At 38.3% G+C, this 19,931-nt stretch overlaps 1 protein-coding gene across 1 annotated transcript in view; it reads right to left on the bottom strand.

The window, feature by feature from the left end:
• Positions 1–19,931, bottom strand: part of CCT4 (chaperonin containing TCP1 subunit 4) — a 377,714-nt gene that overhangs the window by 63,912 nt on the left and 293,871 nt on the right. The window contains exon 11 of the mRNA XM_067154119.2: positions 12,498–12,596. Within this exon, the coding sequence (XP_067010220.1) occupies positions 12,498–12,596 (99 nt within the window). The remainder of the gene's footprint in view (positions 1–12,497; positions 12,597–19,931) is intronic.

Raw genomic sequence — 19,931 nt, forward strand, 5'->3', positions numbered from 1 at the left:
CCTCTCTTTGACAACTCTTGCTCTTTTTCAGACCCTGACGCTATTGAATTTGCGAGGGCTAGGTAGTCTTTCATTGTCACTCCCTTCGTGGCCCTTGTCTTCCTTTGGCCGATAACTTAATTTTTCGAAGCGTCGGATCCCTTCCATTTTTTCTCTCCGATTCGTGCTATATAGATGATGGTTGCCTAGTTGTACTTCCTCTTAAAACAGTAATCACCACCACCACCACCTTTAATTGCTACGATAATGTTGAAAACATCCTTCATTCCCCGATGTCTCAAGAAAGCACGTACCGTCCTCGTACACAAATCAAGAGTCAAGAGAGCACTTCAAAACTGGCAAACCTATCACCATTTGTTCAGTCATTAGAAGGATTATCGAACTGGTCATTGATAGGAAATTGCACGAATTCATCTCTTTCCATAAATATCAAAGAGGTTTTACTAACAGTCCAGGCACCAACCTAAACACAGCATTATTACAATCTATTTTAAAGTATGCCAAAGACACCAAGTCCAACGTAACAGTAGTCTTCCTCGACATACGTAAAGAGAAAATTTCTTACATTTATCATAAGATTACTTTAAATACAGATTTGCAATGATTTTCATTACTTGTAATGAACTGCTTTGTTAGGTAATGATGTCACTGTCATGTTTCCATTCAATCAAATATGCTTGTTCTTTGCAATTACGCATCCATGGAATGAGCCAAAAGCATCCCCCACCGCCACTTTCTCCCGATATATTTATACAGAGTCAAGCTGTAAGATCTACCCTATTTCTGAATGAATTTATAAAGCCTGTTACAGACTAATATTTCAGTACTTTTCACGTTTATGCTTGTACTGGTGTTCCTGATGGTACTACAATAGTGCCGACAACTATAAGTTTTGTTATTCTTGTATGTTTAATCTGTTTTGTGGGTTCTGTGTGGTAGCCAGTCTGTTTACTTTTGTGAAGTACACGTGCAAGTAACATCTTGTAGTTGCGTATCAAGATACTGTGTGCTCTAATAATAGCTTGTATTCAAGGGAATAAACAATATGCGTACACATAAATCAGCCTTAGCTAAGCAACGAAATGCTGAACTTTTGATAGGAAAGAAATGGGGATCAGCTAGTACCGAACAGGAGTCTCCATTGAAGAAATCAGGGACAAAAGGTCACTAAATGTTATTGGAATCAGGCTGTTCTCATCAGGAAAGTGTTGCATCTACTTCAAGCCATGCAAGTCCTGCACCTATACCCAACAATCATGACATGACAAACTACAATCCCCATAACTTTGACTATGGAAAGATTGCATTGTGAAAAACAAAATGCAGGTGAATCATTTTCCGTTCTTTGGAGAAGGAGAAGAAGAGGCAAGCTTCCAGAGTTCCCAGTATTCATACAGAAGCTGCTAAGAAAGTAAGAGAGGAAAAACATACTGTTCTGGTGACTTAAGTAATGAATCCGGGAGAAAAGGTCACTTGAATTTTCCGTAATTTTTACACTTAAATCCCATTTTCTCCCATAATATTCAGCCAATTGTAACAAAATTTGTATGGTAAATGTATCACAGCTGTATTAAGAAACCTGCGTATGGAATTTTTGATTGCAGAATGTTTTAAATAGTAGAGATTTTTAAGTCCAAAATTTTAGAATGTAAAACTTACAAACTTGAGTACAATATATCTCTTTATAAAAAATTATGTACAGAAAAATTGATACGTAGTGCTTTTAAAAGAAGTATTATCTAGCAAATTACAAATTAACATTAACATGTTAATTATATTTCATGAAAAAAAAGGAATTCATTTTTTTAAATTCAAAACATTTTTTTGAAAAACTATTAACTGTACACTGACCGAGCAAATTTCATGGGATAGCGGAGCACTGATGCACAGGTGTGTTATCTGCGTACCACACGCCCCCTGTAACAGCGGCAGTTGTATAGGAGACCTTGTGAGTAGTGGCTGTGCATGTGACAGGTGTAACATGGAACGTCGTCGTGAGCTGACACTGTTCGAACAGGGTATGGTGGTTGGTGCCCGATGGATGGGAAGTGCGATTTCGGAAGTGGTGCGGGAATTCGGCTTCACACGAACTATGTCCAGGGTGTATCGTGAATGGTTGAATGCGGGTGTCACCGTCCACAACAGACGAACAACAGGCGATCCAGCCACCCTCGATGACCGTGACCGGTGCCATCCGAGACGAATTGTCAATAGCGACGGATGGGCAACCGTGCAACATATCACGGCTCAATTCAACACAGGCTGTGCTAGACACGTCTCCCCGTGGACAATCTGTAGGAACATGGGTTCTATGGGGTATGGCAGCCGGCACCGCAGACGGTTGCCACTGTTAACCCACCGCCATCGGGCACGACGACACGCATTTGTCGCCAGTGACCAGGGATGGACACTGGAACAATGGCGCAACGTGATATGGTCTGACAAATCCCGATTTCAACTGCACCATGCTGATGGGAGGCACCATGTATGGCGCAGACCACATGAAGCGATGGATCCCGCCTGCCTCGAAGTGTGGTCCAGGGCGCTGGTGTCTCTGTTATGGTCTGGGATGCATTTTCCTGGTATGGAATGGGCCCCCTAGTTGTTCTGGAAGAGACTTTGAATAGTACGCGGTATGTTGAACTGCTCGGAGACCATCTCCACCCATTTTTGGCCTTCCAGCACCCAGACGGTTCTGCGGTGTTTCAAGATGATAATGCGCCGCCTTATCCCTCCCACGTCGCCCGGGAATGGTTCCAGGAACATGCAGCAGAGTTCAAACGACTGCCATGGCCACCCAGGAGCACTGATATGAACCCTATCGAGCATATCTGCGATGCCCTGCAACGCAGGCTGCGTGCCATGGATCCTGCACCCACAAACAGACCAGCATTGGCGGCCGCTCTGCAAACGATTTGGTGTCAGCTGCGTCCAGAGGACTACCAGGGACTTGTCTACTCACTTTCACGGCATCTCACTGCAGTTTGCAGGGCCAGAGGAGGCCCCACACGCTATTAGGTGACTATCCCATGACATTTGCTAAGTCAGTGTATATGTATCAGATTTTTGCGATATCTCTACTTTTATGTAGGTGACATTCCCACGAAGTTTCATAAAAATACATTCATTAGGTAAAAATATCTATCTCCGGAGTGTCTACTTATGAGAACTTTGGAACACTCCATAGTCCCTTCCAAATTAACTACCGTAATCTTATTACAATAAGGAAATGAGACTAATCAAGGTTAATCATTCTGCAATGAAGTACTGATAAGGCGTAATATATAGTTCACCCCTTTCGCCCTCTCTACAGACCACATTCCGAAGAAACTGAAGCAAACAAATACGGGTTTTCACTAGCAGCTGACAATCCTCGCATTTGCTGACGACACATTGAAAAGGACAAGGATTCCGCGATGGAATTGACAGGAACGGCCTTACAAGGATTTAATGAGATTAGGCTTGAAATCAATACATTAAAATCTGGATGTATAAACATTGTTAACGGACAGTTCATTGAAGACCATCTGTCAACTTACCAAGGTGACATCCAAAGCATGTCTTCAGAGAAATCCATAAAATACTGCATATCGGAGTGAACTTTCATAATGTAATCTCTTTTAATCCTCTAAACACAATGCAGAAATTGTGCAGTTAAGACTGAATTACTCACTTCTTCCTCTCTGTTGCATGCCGATCAGAAATTTTGCATTATCAACACTTCTATCTGTCCAGCGCTCATGTACCCTTTCTAAATCGTTCTTATAAATTTAATTCCTGTGAAATTCCTCGTTGACGCAGACAAATTGATAAAATCAAACTTGAAGGAAATCCTTCAGTTACAGCCATCTCCCAGATGGCATGATCTACTGTCAGAGAAAATTTAACGTAAACAATGGGAGCAAATAAACGGTCTGAGGATTCTGAAAAGATATCGGAACCCCTACGTCCTCAGTACAAGAAACGGAGAAGAAGAAAGCAAAACTTGCCTAACAAGACAACCTGGTGAATCCCAAAGATTGTTTTCTAAACTCTCGGCAGATCAGGTAGATATTAAGAGACCTGGAATTTAAGAAGTAGTGCGATCTCCCTCACAAAGGTCCTTTTTGAGGAACATCCTGCTTCCAATAAATGGGTCAGCCACCAGGAAAGTTTATTGCACGGCGAATGGAGAGACTCCCTGAAGATGACTGGGAATGTAGCAGCAGTTCGTGCTGTGCTCAGTAGGTCCATGGACAGTAACCTTTGTAGGCGATTCCTCAACGAGATTGAAATACTTGCACACGGCCTTGGTTCCTGCCAGCACAGTGAAACTGCGCATCGCTAGGCATCATCAAATAAGAACTACCATCGCCCAGGCCCTCAGACGAACCGGCTTCACTGTCCATGAAGAGATCCATGCTTTGGCAGAGAATGGAAGCACTCGAAGGATTGATATGACTGCTTAAAAAGACAACAATGTAGGATATATAATCGATCCAATCATCCGCTTCGAATCCACTGCAAGTCAACCTGACGATGTTGATCGTGAGAAGAAGAAAATATACGAGCTCACAGTTCCTTTTTACAAGGAAGAATACAAGCTAAAAGAGATCGAAGTCATGGGCTTGCTAATCGGGAGTAGGGACACGATACCTAGAAAATTCGTTGAATTTTGCAAGGCATTCCACCTGTCAAAATCCTTCAGCATTGATATTGGACTTTCTGTCTTGAAATCATCGAGTATTTTAAGAAACCACCTTTGGTGTGTGACTTTACACTGGGCAGAGGAAATGTATGACCGTTCATGGATGGTTCTGACTAAAAGGTTCGAATAATATTATGGGTATGCCATGGCTGGTGTCAACGGAGAACCATGAAAATTCACTTGTGGGCGCATAAGTTTGCTGAATACCAGTTACAGGTTACAACATTTACCATCAGGCTGTTATCGACATCACAATAATACGTATCTTATACCTATTTGAAATTGTCCTAATTAATAATAAAAAAATAAGAACATTGAGAATTTATTTTTGTTCGGAAGGATATTCCGATTTAATTAAACCATCTTCTAATGAAACATAACAATAACAACTTAAAGTAACAACATGATCAGATAATGAAGGAAATTGAATATGACAATCAACGCAGTTGAATAAATACCTGTATGCTTTTGTTAGTTGTTATGTTCTTCGCACATAAGGCATTATAATATCGTACAATTAAAGAAACATGATGATGATCAATTTACTGTTAAATTAATATTTTAAACAATTTATCAAATCCAATATGATACTCTGCTGAAGACTTAGAATATCTGATTATTAATTTAATTATTTACATTATTCGTTTCAGTCTGCCGACGAGAGTAAGATAGGAAAACATTTATTCATTTGTATCAGTCATTTGTTGGCCAAAATCTTGTCCTCCAGGATTCTATTAATGTATCATAAAAATCACATCGCAGATTAGCGAAAACCTGATTAACAACTTGAGTGTTCGTCAATAACTTCCATTTAATGTCGTGAAATCTAATAATGGCATGATCATGGACATCAAAATTAAACTCGGGGCTCATGGCTCATCTCCAATAAATAATAACCCAAATTGCAGAAGAGGAACAGCATAATCATGGAATCTTAAAATTGCTGCACCTAAATAAATCAAATATCTAGCTACACAACATCAAAGATAATCGCGATTTGGAGTTATCATGGTCCCACAGCATTCGGAATAGTCCGTACATTTCCCTGTAAAGACTTGAAGTTCTAATACCGACATGCGTACTACATCAACAACTACTCAATATGAAGTACTAAGTTATGCATTATATCATACGACACTAATATTTCCAGTTATACGATATTTTTCATCTCATTGGTGTTACTTGGTGTTGAAAATCTTCCAACCACAATTATCTGCACAAATGCATAAAATTTGTTTCATTACTGACTCTCGGGTTAATATTTTGACGACCATTCACACGTTCAATATGCCAGTATCCTTCGGGAAATATTTTAAGAATATAACTGTCAACCTTTAAATGCTTGTCCACTTATCAATATCAATCAATATTTTCGCATGATGAACACCTATTTTATTTCCTTCGACATTATCATTGGAATTCTCGAAGACTTCATTAAATTGCTTATAATGCTTATTTCTCAACGAAATATTATACACTCCGGTAAATAACAAAAATATCCCCACTACGTATACTAGCCCAATATTTCAATTTCAAACTCATTTTCTAACAGACTTGCATTGGTACCGGCGTTTTCGTGCTATCAGTTTATTTCCTATGAAGTTAAGACACTCTTCAAGTGGTATTTGTTATTAAAAGCTCAGTTTTGATAGGTTCATTGGAGTAATAGAACAACAGGATAAGATTTATCTTGATATTGGCCGTATTCACGGTACCAGCTTCCGAGGCCCATTCAAATACGGCGCCTAGGAGACATTACAATATTTGGTCACAAGATGGCACCCACATGCCTGAAGTTCACAAAATTCCCGCCATATACCTCTAGATGTACTTTCGTCTGACTTCTTATCAGTTGTTCTTCAGAAAGCTGAACTGTAAAATGAGAAACCAATCTAGTAAGTTTTTAGAGAGCTATTGTTCTGTTTCTCAATAGATAGAATTGTGTTCCCATAGCTTACTGGATTTTGAGAGAATTTAAGATTGACATTTGTTTTTTTTTAGGTTATGGGGAGGAAGAAAGACCTATCTCCAAGGAAGCACAGCACGATTCTTGCATTCAGTTCCCAAGGAATATCCAACAGGGAAATTGCTAGGAGGCTATTTATTGACCATAAAACAGTAGGTAATGTTTTAAAGAAACAAAAGGAGACAGGGATGACAAGTTCGAGTCATAAATGTGGTCACAAGAAGAATGCCAGCCCAAAATTGTGCAGGGCGCTGAAAGCAATGGCAAAACAAGGACGAATATTGAGTTCAAGGCAGCTTTTGTTCAAGTTGCAACATGACCTAGGTCCTTACATTTCACACCAAACAGTGTTAAGACGTCTCTCAGATATGAACATTAAAAAGAAAGTCTGCAAAGAAGCCACTCCTGACAAAAAAGCATGTCCAAGACAGAAAAAAAATTGTTGAGATGTATGAAAATTGGACAACTGAGGATTGGTGTAGGGTCATTTTTTCAAACAAAAACAAATTTAATGTTTTCGGTAATGATGGTGGTGTAAAACTGTGGATGGAGCCCGGAGATAAGTTAAAGGAATGTGTCGTGGAAACTAAGAAATCTAGTGAAAGTGTTATGCTGTGGGGAGCAATGACTTCCAAAGGGGTGGGAAGAATTCAAGTTTGCACGGGTTCAATCAATGGAACGGCATACTGTTACATCATTACTGCTAGGGACCATTTTAGTGGTGCAAACCTAGGACCATTCATTTTCCAAGACGACAATGCCAGTTGTCACCGATCCAGGTAGGTCCAGCAATGTGTCTCAGATCTCGGCATTCAGCAATTATGGTGGGCCCCAAACTCGCCCAATATGAATCCCATTGAGAATTTATGGGCTATTATGTCTGCAAAAATCGGGAAACATTGTTACACTACCACAAAAGAATTAATTGAAAAACTTGAAGTGTGGTATCATGAAACTGAGTACCGAACATCTGTGCTAATACCTGCCAACTGCTTGGTGAGCAAGAATTATGAACTTGTTATTTGGACCTTAAATTTTTCATTTGGCTATCTGGCCTCTACCCACTTTTGCTCTTGCCAGCAGACTAGATTTTTAAAAAAATTTTTTAAATACAGATTTTCTTGAAGACAATGAGAAAATATCTAAATACATAAATAGCCTGTTTGCGACATGTCTCACTAATTCCGCAGATGTGAAACTTCTTTTGTAAATACTATGCAGCGAAGTGAATCTTTCCTATAGTTTTGATCCTTATTTCCTTTTCCTTTCCTTTCTTTTGTATTTTTCTTCATCCTTACCCTGCATTCTTTCATTATTAACTATACTTTACTGTTATTGCATCTGGTTTTTCACCGTTAGTAATTCTTTTCTTGATGTTCATTAAACTGTTGGATATTGAACATGTGGCAAATTTCGTTCACTTCCCGAGCTCTCATTTTTGGTATTGTTAAGCAAAATTCTTATCTGGTGTTTCCCATCTTATGACAGATGTTTGTTTATCCTACCTGATAGTTAAATATATTTATTTACCTTGTTTATATTTGCTTTTCTTTTGTCCCTTTTCACTTCCTCTAGGTGTCTTTACCTTCGTTACTGTCACCTATTTCACTTGTACACTGCTTTTTTACTTTATACCTGTCAATATTTACATACTTATTGCTACTCTGTTAGCAAAGCGTCTACTACTGCCCATAGTTCATTATAATCCTTCATTCAAAACATAAAAGCACATTATCACCGAAGAAGACTATCTCATTCCCAATACATGTAAAATCCACCACTATGTCATCGCGGTCCAATTAAAACATTTGTCTTATGAAGATTCACATGCATAAAATAAGCATTACTTTATAGGAAGATTTCCAATCTCGACACATATAAATTGATTTATGATTGCTCCAATAAGAATTATCTATGCAATAACTGGCATGTTAAAAAAATCATTTATAAAAACGGTACCTCACGAAACATTACTGACGAATCCATAGTAAAATCCCTATATAAAATTTATAGTTGCGTGCTGGAAATCAGCTGAACAGTGCATGGAAACTATGACTCCAATTATGCCATTATTTAGAAGATAAATGACACTCCACAGATGTCATGAAATACCTAGCGACAATCATATTACATCACTCAAGTTGTATCCTATGAACAAGTCAGATTCTAATAACATGAAAGAAAATCTACACTACTGTAATGCATCTACGTAATAGAACAAAGGAAAGGACAATCTTCTTGCAGACACAGCTCCATTTCGGCTGTTGTAACATCATCTCAACATATTTCCAGACCTGCCAGGATTCCAAGCATATTCATGCTGGTTGATGGTTCACAGTAACAACCCTTCATACCTGAAACTTGTACAACAGGACGAGTATGATATTACACACGAAAAAAATAAACATATTAGCATTTCTTTGCGACACTCTCCTGATTATCTTTATATCAAACTCTATATCTCATAATTTTATAATTTACTTCTCGGATTATTATTATAATACAACAACTATTCAGATTCCTAAAACTTATGACTAGCTTCCTTCTTGTCATGTATAATTAATAGTCTTATGTGATGTTCAATCTCCTTTTTACTTACACTGTTCTTCTAAAACAAAACTTTATTCTATTATATCAATAATATGTTGGCTCATGTTTTTATAATTCATAATAAACCATTGGCATATAACTTCTTTTCCACTTTACCATATGTTTTTGACATTTGAGGAATAGTCTCCCTGACATAATACACTCTCGTAATTGGGAGTTCAGATAAAGGAACACACTTATAATCTGTTCATCATCTTCTTCTTCTTCTTCTTCTTCAACTATGTACCAATCGATTGCTTCATAACCAACTTCTTGATTACTCGAAAATATCCATAACAGCTACATAATGCATAACCAGCGCGGATAAAATCGAACTTGACTTGTATCATTCAATCCATTCCATGGCCTCCGTCGTATTGGAACTAAACTTCACATACCGAGAATTATTTTATTCTTCTGTCAAAATATAACATTTTCATTGAACAGTATTTGCTTGTATATTCCTAGACAAATTATTTGAATACCACTAGGTTCTGAGCTTAAAAATTTGCATATATATCCAATTTCCGTTAAACTTATTATTCAATTGAGCAAGTTATCTCGAATTAATGTATCTGGACGTAAACTTCAATGGTTTCTTTATCTTCGATTCAAAATCCATTGGAAGGTTATAGGTGATTTGCTTTAACATTCAATAGACTTCTATGTATTTTTTCTCTGTTACACAATATCAGTTTCTATTACTTTTTTAAAAATGTTATTTGTTTGGGGCGTCGACCCATGTGGATCTTTTGCCCCTACTGGCACCATATTATAGGAACCTGCGTGTAATTGGAATGGCGGTAATGTGGAATGTTGTGTGTGAGGAAAGGAAGATTAAGGACGTCACAAACACCCAGTCTCCAGGCCAGGGATATTAATCACTACAATTAAAACCCCCTGACCCAGCTGGGAATCGAACCTGGGGCCGCCTGGTAACAGGCGGACGCATTGCCCCCTATACCGCGGGGCTGGACGGTTGGTATTAAGTATACTAGGTCCTTTAGGCAAGTATATACTATGTAATAAATATACGTTTTTATATATATACCCTGAAAATTGTGAATATTGCAGCAGAACGATCAAGTTATTGATTTTTTGTCCCAGTAACTACTTAAACAGTTTTTGGAGATGGTAAGTTGCCAGAATTTTGTCCTCCAGGAGTTCTTTTATGTGCCAGTAAATATACCAGACATATCTGACCACCTTCAAATATCACCGGACTGATCCAGGATCCAATCTGCCAAGCTGGACTCAGAAGTCTAGCGCTCTACCATCTGAGCCACTAAGCCTGGCAAAGCAGGAAGACAGATCTTTGACAACAAGAATCTGTAAAGGGATGATGATTATGATGATGATGATGATGGTAATCACTGGATCAGCAGAATAAACTGGATAACTAGCTGAATTTTTTATTAATTTTGTTGAGTAAACACCAAATGTGCCAATATCCATATCCTGCCATCCAAAAATCAGAGTAGCTCTGCTGGGCTTGAACCCGTGAGGCCAAGGCACTAACATTGATCCCTACAGGAGCTATGAAATATACAGTTCCGGTATATAGTGGAGGGAAGAGAGAGAGACTGACTACATACTAAAGGAACACACACACACAGTTCAAGTGGGAGGAGGATGACTGACTACATATTAAAGGAGAACAAAAATTTAGCAGATCCAGGTGGAGACCTCAGAACAACAGCAAAGTTGAAAGTGGTGGTGGTGATTACTGTTTTAAGACAAAGTACAACTAGACTACCATCCTCTATATAACGCTAATCAGAAAAAACATGGAAGGGATCAGCGAGTAGGAATGTGCAATTGCAGGAAAGAAGGGAGCAGAAGATAAAGAGTGAGAAAACAGGAAAATAAACAGACGCACACAGTCTACAAAGGAACTAAAATCAAGGACAAAAGCAGAAGGACGAGGTATCATAGGTATGACAGTCAACAATAATTAAAACCAAGGCAGACTTAACAGAAAACTAGGAGGTGGCCATAAGAAAGCGACAGCTAACAATAAAAGAGAGCGAGAGAGAGAAAAAGGTAAAGAAAAAGAACAAAGCTGGCAGAAACGGGAGAAGGAATACTCAACAGTAGAAATCATCGTAAAATGAAGTGAAAACTTTAGATTATAAAGGACAAATATGGAAAAATAATGGTAGAGATTAATTCTTCCTGTAGATCAGTGGTAGGTGCTTCCAGATCGCAAGATCAAACCCGACCGAGGTAGACGGGTTTTTGAAAGGGCGAAAAGGCCTTTCGACACTCCGTGTCAGCACATTTTGCGTTTCCGATAAAATTATTTAAACTCACAGTCGCCCAGCGGAGATCCATTCTACTCTGCTATTTGATACAGTAAAACCAAACTGGTTGCAGGTAGTCCAGGCTACAGCCAACAGAAATTTAAAGAAACATCTAACTTACGGAAGTTGAAACAGATGTAGAAGTGATACTTAAGATTAAAATGAAAAAAGCTGCAGGAGCAGATGGCAAGGACAACTTAGCCTTTGAACTGTAGTGCACATATAGACAGCTCAAGAAAGAAATCCCCAAAGATGGGCAAAAGGAAAATATACAACCTATTTTCAAGAAAAAACAGAGAAAGTATAGTGGAAACACAATATCAAATGTTGCCACAATTATGGAAAGAATGCTATAAAAGAAAAAATAGAGAAAAGCTGAGCTGTGATCAGACAGCAGGCGTTGTCCTTCTGGGCTGAACTAGGAGGGTTTGATCATAGCTCTGTACAATAGTGTTTGGAAGAGCTGAAATAAGTCAGCCTAGTGTCCTTTGATTTACTGGCACATAAAAGGGCTCCCGCAGACAAAATTCCGACACTTGGCGTCTCCAAAACCAAAACAAAAAATAATTACTGGGGCATTATTACAACTAACCAAAGACTCAAGCATGCAGAACACTAGAGATTTCAAAGAGAGAGTGAATTGCTCTATTTCGTTTACTAATTAAGTAGCAGGAGCTGATGCACAACAGCACAGACAGGAGTTTCACCTTTATGTATATAAATATAACTGATGTTGTTCACAAGTAGCATTTCAAGGTTACAAGGAAAAACACATTGATAGTGTATGAAAGAAGTGTAAGAACATTATGGGGCAAACAAGAAGATTGAAAAGTGGATAATAATTATGTCTGAAGAAAATCAGGACAATAAGAGGAAGGAAATAAGATAAATCAACAATAAAAATCATGACTGGTTACTGACATCCTGAATAAAAAGATGTAACTATACCAACCTGAAGCAGTAGGCTTCAACACCAGGAACGGATTGTGCATACTGAGCGAGGCGGAGAGAAATTTCCGTCTCGGGAGCTCCACCACCAGCAATCAATGCTCTAAAAAAGAGAAAAACATTGTATATACAAACTATAAATCTGAACTAGAAACAGCATGCAATACATATCGCCAATTATTTTACGAACCACGTCTGCCCCAAACTTTCTCAGGCGCTTCTCGATGCATTCCAGTGACATTTCCTACACTGAGGGGACAGTCACCCCAACTAAGGAAATTCATCTGCCCAAAGCCATTGGTCACCTTTAAGAGATCAGCTTCAAATTCTGTATAAAATAGTTTTGTTAGACAATTACAACTGGGCAACAATCCTGTATTAACATTAATCGGAAAGGGTCAAGAAACTTTGAAGGTATCAGCCAAAGAAAGACAAGGGTCACGAATGGCGAGAGACAGTCCACTCATTACCCTACTGTCTGATTTTTTATTATGGACACTCTAGTTTAGGCTTTAATTACGAACGAACCAATAGGCCTATTGCAATGCGAGTTATACCAATATTTCCCTTGTTTAATTCTACATTAGCGTATATAAGACACATTGTTTTCGATGTTCATTAAATATTTTAAATTTGTGGTTGTAATAAATATTGCTCGGTTTTTTGGCTTCTTCTCTAGGAAGCGCTCACTTAGGAATATATACAAGGAAAACTACTTGTCTGATGGTAATGAGATTTTTATATGTTATAACCACATGTATTTGTAGTGTAATACTCAAGTTACAATTTTTTTCAACCATCCCGAAAAAAGTTCTTATTTTTCTAAAGCAACTCTTTCTCAGCCCAGGATAAACATACAGCAGCAAACTTGGGCTTGTTTTGAAGCACTCAGTCATGGTTATCAGAAACTACAACAACTGTACCAGTACAGTGCGGTACCGAATTTTTGAAGAGTAATATTGAAAGGAGGTTTTGTGTACGCTGGACTGTGCAATTAACTGCAGGCCGACTGGTGAAATCGGGCACAGTGTTGCCGCGTTCAATAGTAATCATGCGCGCAACAAACACATCTTTTCATTTACTTTCAACCTTTAATTTTATTTCCTCTTATAAATTCCACTTCCTGTCACCTTTTCTCATAAAGGCTTTGGACCTTCAATGGCAGGTTTAAAAATGGTCGACTTCCTAATTTAGAAATATCACACTGTAAGATTTTTACAAGAGTTATTTGCATTATTATTTACATATATTTACAATATTTAGTTCTATCAATTTTCTTCGTCTGAAAAACCACTGTGTTCCGATGAATCGGCGCTGCTGTCATTCATGCTGATTATGAGTGGCTCGAAATAAGGGACATTTACAGACAATCCATCTTCTTCCCAGTAGTGGTCTTCAATTTTCTTAGCGTATTTAATACACTGTTTCCAGAGTTCAGTGGTCACGGTACGTAAGGCTTCTCGGCATAAAGCTTCCATACCTCTACCATTTTTTAATGTGATAGCCATATTCGTTTTTGCTATTTTCCCTTTTACGTAAGCCCAAATGAGCTCGATTGGATTAAGCTTGCAATGGGCCACTGGTAACCAAACAAGCTGTACATCTAGTCGAAGTTGTTTAGTCAGTTGTGTCAGCTTCTTACCGGTATTTCAAAATAAGGACTGGCAAGGACAATCAGCTCTGATTTAGTTAATTTGTTATAATCGTCAACTCCAGGTGGTAGTGAAATATTCTTTGATATTATCCAAGATATAATTTCAGGTTTCAGCCATGACATGTTCGGGTTTTTAGCTGAAGGACCGACCATCATATGATATGGAGCTTGATCTATAACGACATCCAACCTGTGAGGCAATAAACTCAGGACTTTCATGAACCATTCTTCATAATGGGTCGAGTTCATCTCATTGTGGAAATCACCGCTCCCTTTCTTGCTAAAAAACGAAGTTCTGCACTGTCAAGAAATCATCCTCCACTTCCGATGTGTAAAATTATGATGAATTTCCCAGCTCCAGGCGGTGTTTTGAACCCTCTATGCCATCCATAAATTTGCTTAATGTAGCCTCTGTACAGATTATAGTTGTAAAAGTTGTTTTCTAAAGCTTCAACCATGTTGTCTTGCCACCCATATTTGATAGTATGGTTCTGTCCGCACCAGGTCTTGTCTGTAAAGTAGATCTTTTAGCCCTGTGCTCTTAAGTCTCTAATTTGTCTACCAAGGGGACATTCCCTACTCGTCATCACCGATTTCGCTCAAATTTAGAGAACATGCAGGGCTTGTCTAGAAATGAAAGTGCCCGAAGTGGGAACTCCAGATGGCCAAGAGTATAGAAAATAAAAATGTTGATGCGGCTCTCTCACCGTATAAGCCACTTACGTTTGTGCGCTCGTCGAGCAGTAGTTGGCGAGCAGTACGAGCTCAGACTAGTAAATTGATGGCCGTGGGTTCGACTCCCCATGTGGAGACGTTTTTGTATTCTTTTCCTCTCAACTTTTATATTATTCAATTTCCAATTAAGCCAGGAGGTCAATAATTCATTTTATTTATGTATTTATACGTAAAAGACGTAGAAAAGGCAAAGAAAATAGTCATCCCGAACGGTCAGGGACACCATTTTTGCTACCTGTGCCAAGAATCTATTGTTCGTGTACAGCTGCCAGGAGCAACCTTCAGGTGAAAACGAATATTACAGTGAAATGATTTCACGTTTATGGTACATTCCCCAAGGAGGGGAGATAGCCTATAAAGGAGAAAAAAAAAGAAGAATTTCCGTTTGAACACGTCGGAAAAGTTCGCAACTCCACATTTTCTACAATTATGCGCTCATTAAAAAATGACATCCTATATGCCTTTTGCATATAAATAAAAAAATTAAAATAAGGAAATAACATAAAAATTGAGAAAACACAAAGCCTCCACACGGGGAGTCGAACGCACAACCATTGAACTACTAGTCCGAGCTCGTACCGCTACGCCAACTACTGCTCGGCGTGCGCACTAACTTAACTGGATTATACGGTGCGAGAGCCGCATCAACATTTTTATTTTTATTTTCGATACGCTTGGTCATCTGGAGTTCCCACGTCGGGTACTTTCATTTCTAGCCGAGCCCAGCATATTTTATAAATCTGATCGAAATTGGTGGTGACGAGTAGGGAATGTCCTCTTGTAAAGTAGGTATGTTGGGATGCAGCAACTGTCACAGATTCTATTAGCACCGATTTCCTGTTTAGTTTTTTTAATCATAATCACAAGCTTTGAACTACTTTCAAAAGCGTAGAAATTTACATATCAGGAAAATGCGCCATATTTTCTAACAGTTTCATGCGGAGGATTTTAACTGTGGGAAATATCTTATTCATATAAAAATCATGCATATTTCTTCGTATTGAATCCAAAGTAAATTCGAGATGGATTTTCGGACGCCATGGTCTCGCACACTGCTCCTTTCTTGACCTGGATGACGTATTTCCATCATTCTCCTTTGAAGTGGCCCCTACTCACTTCACTGACTTTCGCAATCGAAACCTCTAGAATGTGTTTCCCACATTACCATATTAGGTAAGGTATTTTCACTGGCTGGAATAACAGCCATTTTGATTGGTGAAAATTTCGGGTCGAATCGTAGGTAGCTTCCCTGATTGGCTGAGTTTCTTAATTGCTGACCTTTGACTACTTTGTTGTAGCATGGCTCTGGTACGCGTCTTTGGTTTTCGTACGTCTTCACGGTCAGACGCACCTTCTTGGTGGTCCGCTCAGCGGCTCCGGTCACCTCAGGGTAAGCTTGTTTTCTTTTCTCGAATGTTAAATTAATGTGTAAATTCATTTGTTTCGGAGACCCTGGTTTTCACCGTTTTGGTTTTGTAATGCCTTAGCTCGTCAGCTTAGCATATCTTTTGTTTTGGAGGCTATTCCTTTTTATTAACCTTTTGTGTAATGTAAATTTTAATTTTTCCATTCGGGTTGCCTCCAGTAGTGCTGCGTCAGTTTAGGGTAAGCCTGTGGAGCAATTTGTCTCTCGCTGATATGTATTAGGGGAGGACAGCAACTCTAATGGCCTCTGCGTTCAATTTCAAATTCCGTTATTTTCTTTGTAAACTTTCGGTAATAATTTGTAAAAGTTTATATTCCCTGTTAAATATCCTTTGTGAATTTTTGTCAAGCTATGCTCACCTTCCTTAAAATTCAAACATTTTATCGCAATTTGATTTTCTGAAGAACCATGGACAGACTCTTGTTTCGTTTCATCTCGTTTTCTGGTTAATGTTAATCTTTTAATTGCTGTAATATTAATTTGTTAAATTTTCTTAATTATTAAACTCTTTCCCTACAACGTCGCGTAAGATCACGTCCTCTGTAGGGTTTCCCGGCCTGCTTCCTATATCCTTTCTCTAGTTGTCGTGTTGATAATCCTGCGTATTTTTGTTTCTAGCCATGTGTATGTTAAAATTTGAAATGTTTTTCATGGTGTGCTATCGGCTGACGTATGTTCCTTCAGGTTTGTTATTTTTGATTTTTACTTCATTACTTTGTTTGATATGTGCAAATGTTATGTGACCCAAGTCCAAAAGGGGGGGGGTGTGACATATCAAGCAAGAAAGAACCACAGTTTCTCGTAGCGAGTAACCTTGGCCATGCGGAATAAAAGCTGAGGCTCCGGCCAGAACAAGGCAGTACCAATTCTCTGTCGATCTGTGTCGTCTTGAATCAGAATCTCTAATGTTAACAAAAGAGTGGTGTAAACACAAGAAAGTCCATCTGACTAGGTAACTGTTAGCCAGAGCGCACACTTCTTGGACATGCGACATGGGACAGGGCACACCAATGAAGTAACTTGTCCTGTACCGTATCCCATGGGCCACTTACATGCACATCTGTGGGTCATTAGTTAAGATGTCCTCTAGTGATGTGGAAGGCTTGTTGTTGCTTCGGAAATTACAAAGAAAACGGATGATTAGAAGAAAAGGGAGATTTTGGATCAACCCATATAATGTGGACTGCCAAGAGAAGAAGAAACTTAATAGATCCTTCACAATTTCACATTTTATAGAATGAACTGGGAGACATTTCAAGAGTTAGTGCATATGATAAAACCACTAATTGATAAATATACCAAACTCAGGGATCCTATTCTACCAGCTGAAAGATTGATAACACTCAGGTAAGGTTAAAATGGATTGATTTTGGCTGTGCATGAAAGATCTATACACGTTTGTTCAGCATAAGTAAGTGTAGTATGTTGCTGCTTGCAGTAAAGTGGAAATGAATAGGAAACTGGTAAATATTACATTTTTAGGCAAACCACATTTCCGATCACTGATTCATATTATTTCACACAATGCACGCTTCTTAAGGTTGAGAAGAAGTTCCGTCATCTTCATTCGGTGATACTATTATCAAATTTTGAGATGTCTGAGACTGAGATGTCTGTTACACAAGACAAGAAATTGTACAGAAAAACTAAAGTTTATGAATTTGGGACTTACCTTAAATCACAATTCAGTTGTTGGATAAGTGAAGGGAGTAACGTGGATACACTTTGGGCTAAATTTAAAGGAATCATTTGGGAAGGAGAGAAGAGATTTGTACCTGTTAAGAAGGGTAAAATGACCTCAGACCCTGTTTATTATTCAAGGGAAATAAGAAAATTAAAAAGAAAATGTAGAATAGTAAACAGGAAAATCAAAGAGGGTAGGGAGAGTAGAGAAACTAGAAAACAGCTAATGATGGAACTGAATAGAGTGAAAAAGGAAGCAAAAGAGAATTATATGAATGGCTTACTTTAAGAGGGTAATGACCATAAAGGGAAACAGAAAAAGCTGTATTCATATATCAGGAATCAAAAAGGAAAAGGAATCCAAATTCCTACAATGGTGGGAGAAGGGGGTGAACACTACTTAACAGATACTGAGAAAGCAAACCTATTTAGTAGGGAATTTAGAGATTCAGTAGATGATTGTCAAGAGTTGGAAACCGAAACAGAAAATACAGAGAAGACACAGAGGGAAACAAGAAGCTTCTCATTCACAAATGAAGATATTTTCAGAGAAATCCAACTGCTTCAGCAAGAAAAGCAGCACGAAGTGATCAAATTACTGGGGAAGTATTAAAGACAATGGGGTGGTACATAGTGCCTTATTTAAAATTTCTCTTTGACTTTGTCATAAATAATAGTGTAATACCAAAGGAATGGAAGGAATCTATAATAATACCAATTTATAAAGGAAAGGGTATAAAAGGAAACCAGAGAACTACAGACCAATCAGCCTGACCAGTATAGTATGTAAAATACTGGAGAGTTTAATATCGAAGTACATCAGAGGGATATGTGATGATAAAAATTGGTTCATGAGGAGCCAGTATGGATTTAGAAAGAAATTTTCTTGTGAGGCACAACTGGTGGGATTTCAGCAGGACATATCAGATCAATTGGATTCAGGAGGTCAGTTAGATTGCAAAGCCTTTGATAGAGTGGAACATGGAATATTATTAAAGAAATTGGAGGGAATAGGATTGGACGTAAGGGTTACACGTTGGATAAAAACATTTCTAAATTCAAGGGTTCAGAAAGTCAAAGTAGGAAATAATGTATCTCAGGAAGAGCAAGTTTGGAAGGGAATTGCACAGGGTAGTATAATCGGTCCGTTACTTTTCTTAATATACGCAAATGATTTAGGGAACAATATGACATCAAAAATAAGATTGTATGCAGATGACATAATTGTTTATAGGGAAATAAACAACATTGAGGATTGTTCAGAATTACAAAGGGACCTTGCAAGTATCCAACAATGGGTTGAAGAAAATAATATAAAGGTTAATGGTGGCTAATCAATTGTTACAACTTTTACAAACAGGAACTTTAAAACTGAATTTGAATGTACTTTGGATGAGGTAGTTATCCCAAAAGATGGCCAAGTGCAAATACTTAGGTGTGAGATTTGAAAGTAATTTGCACTGGAAGGGTCATATTGATGACATTGTTGGGAAAGCATACAGATCGTTATGTCATAATGAGGCTACTTAAAGGATGCAACAAAGAATTAAAAGAAAAGTTATTTGAGTATGGTTCGTCCATTATTGGAATATGCAAACAGTGTTTGGGATCCTCACCAAGAATACCTAATAAAAGAAATTGATAGTGTGCAGAGGAAAGCAGCAAGTTTTGTAACAGGGGATTTCAGGAGAAAGAGTAGTGTATCAGAAATGTTAAAGGAACTTGGGTGGGAAACTTTAAGTAAGAGAAGGGAGAAAACTAGACTTATAGGATTATATAGAGCCTATACAAGAAAAGCAGCATGGGGAGATATCCGTGAGAGGCTTCAGTTGGAAAATAATTATATCGGAACGACTGACCACAAATATAAAATTGGAAGGAATTATAGCAGAAGCGATTGGGGTAAATTTTCATTCATTGGGAAGGGTGTGAAGGAGTGG

The sequence above is a fragment of the Anabrus simplex genome, chromosome 9 (genome assembly GCF_040414725.1).
Source record: "Anabrus simplex isolate iqAnaSimp1 chromosome 9, ASM4041472v1, whole genome shotgun sequence".
Lineage (NCBI taxonomy): Eukaryota > Metazoa > Arthropoda > Insecta > Orthoptera > Tettigoniidae > Anabrus > Anabrus simplex.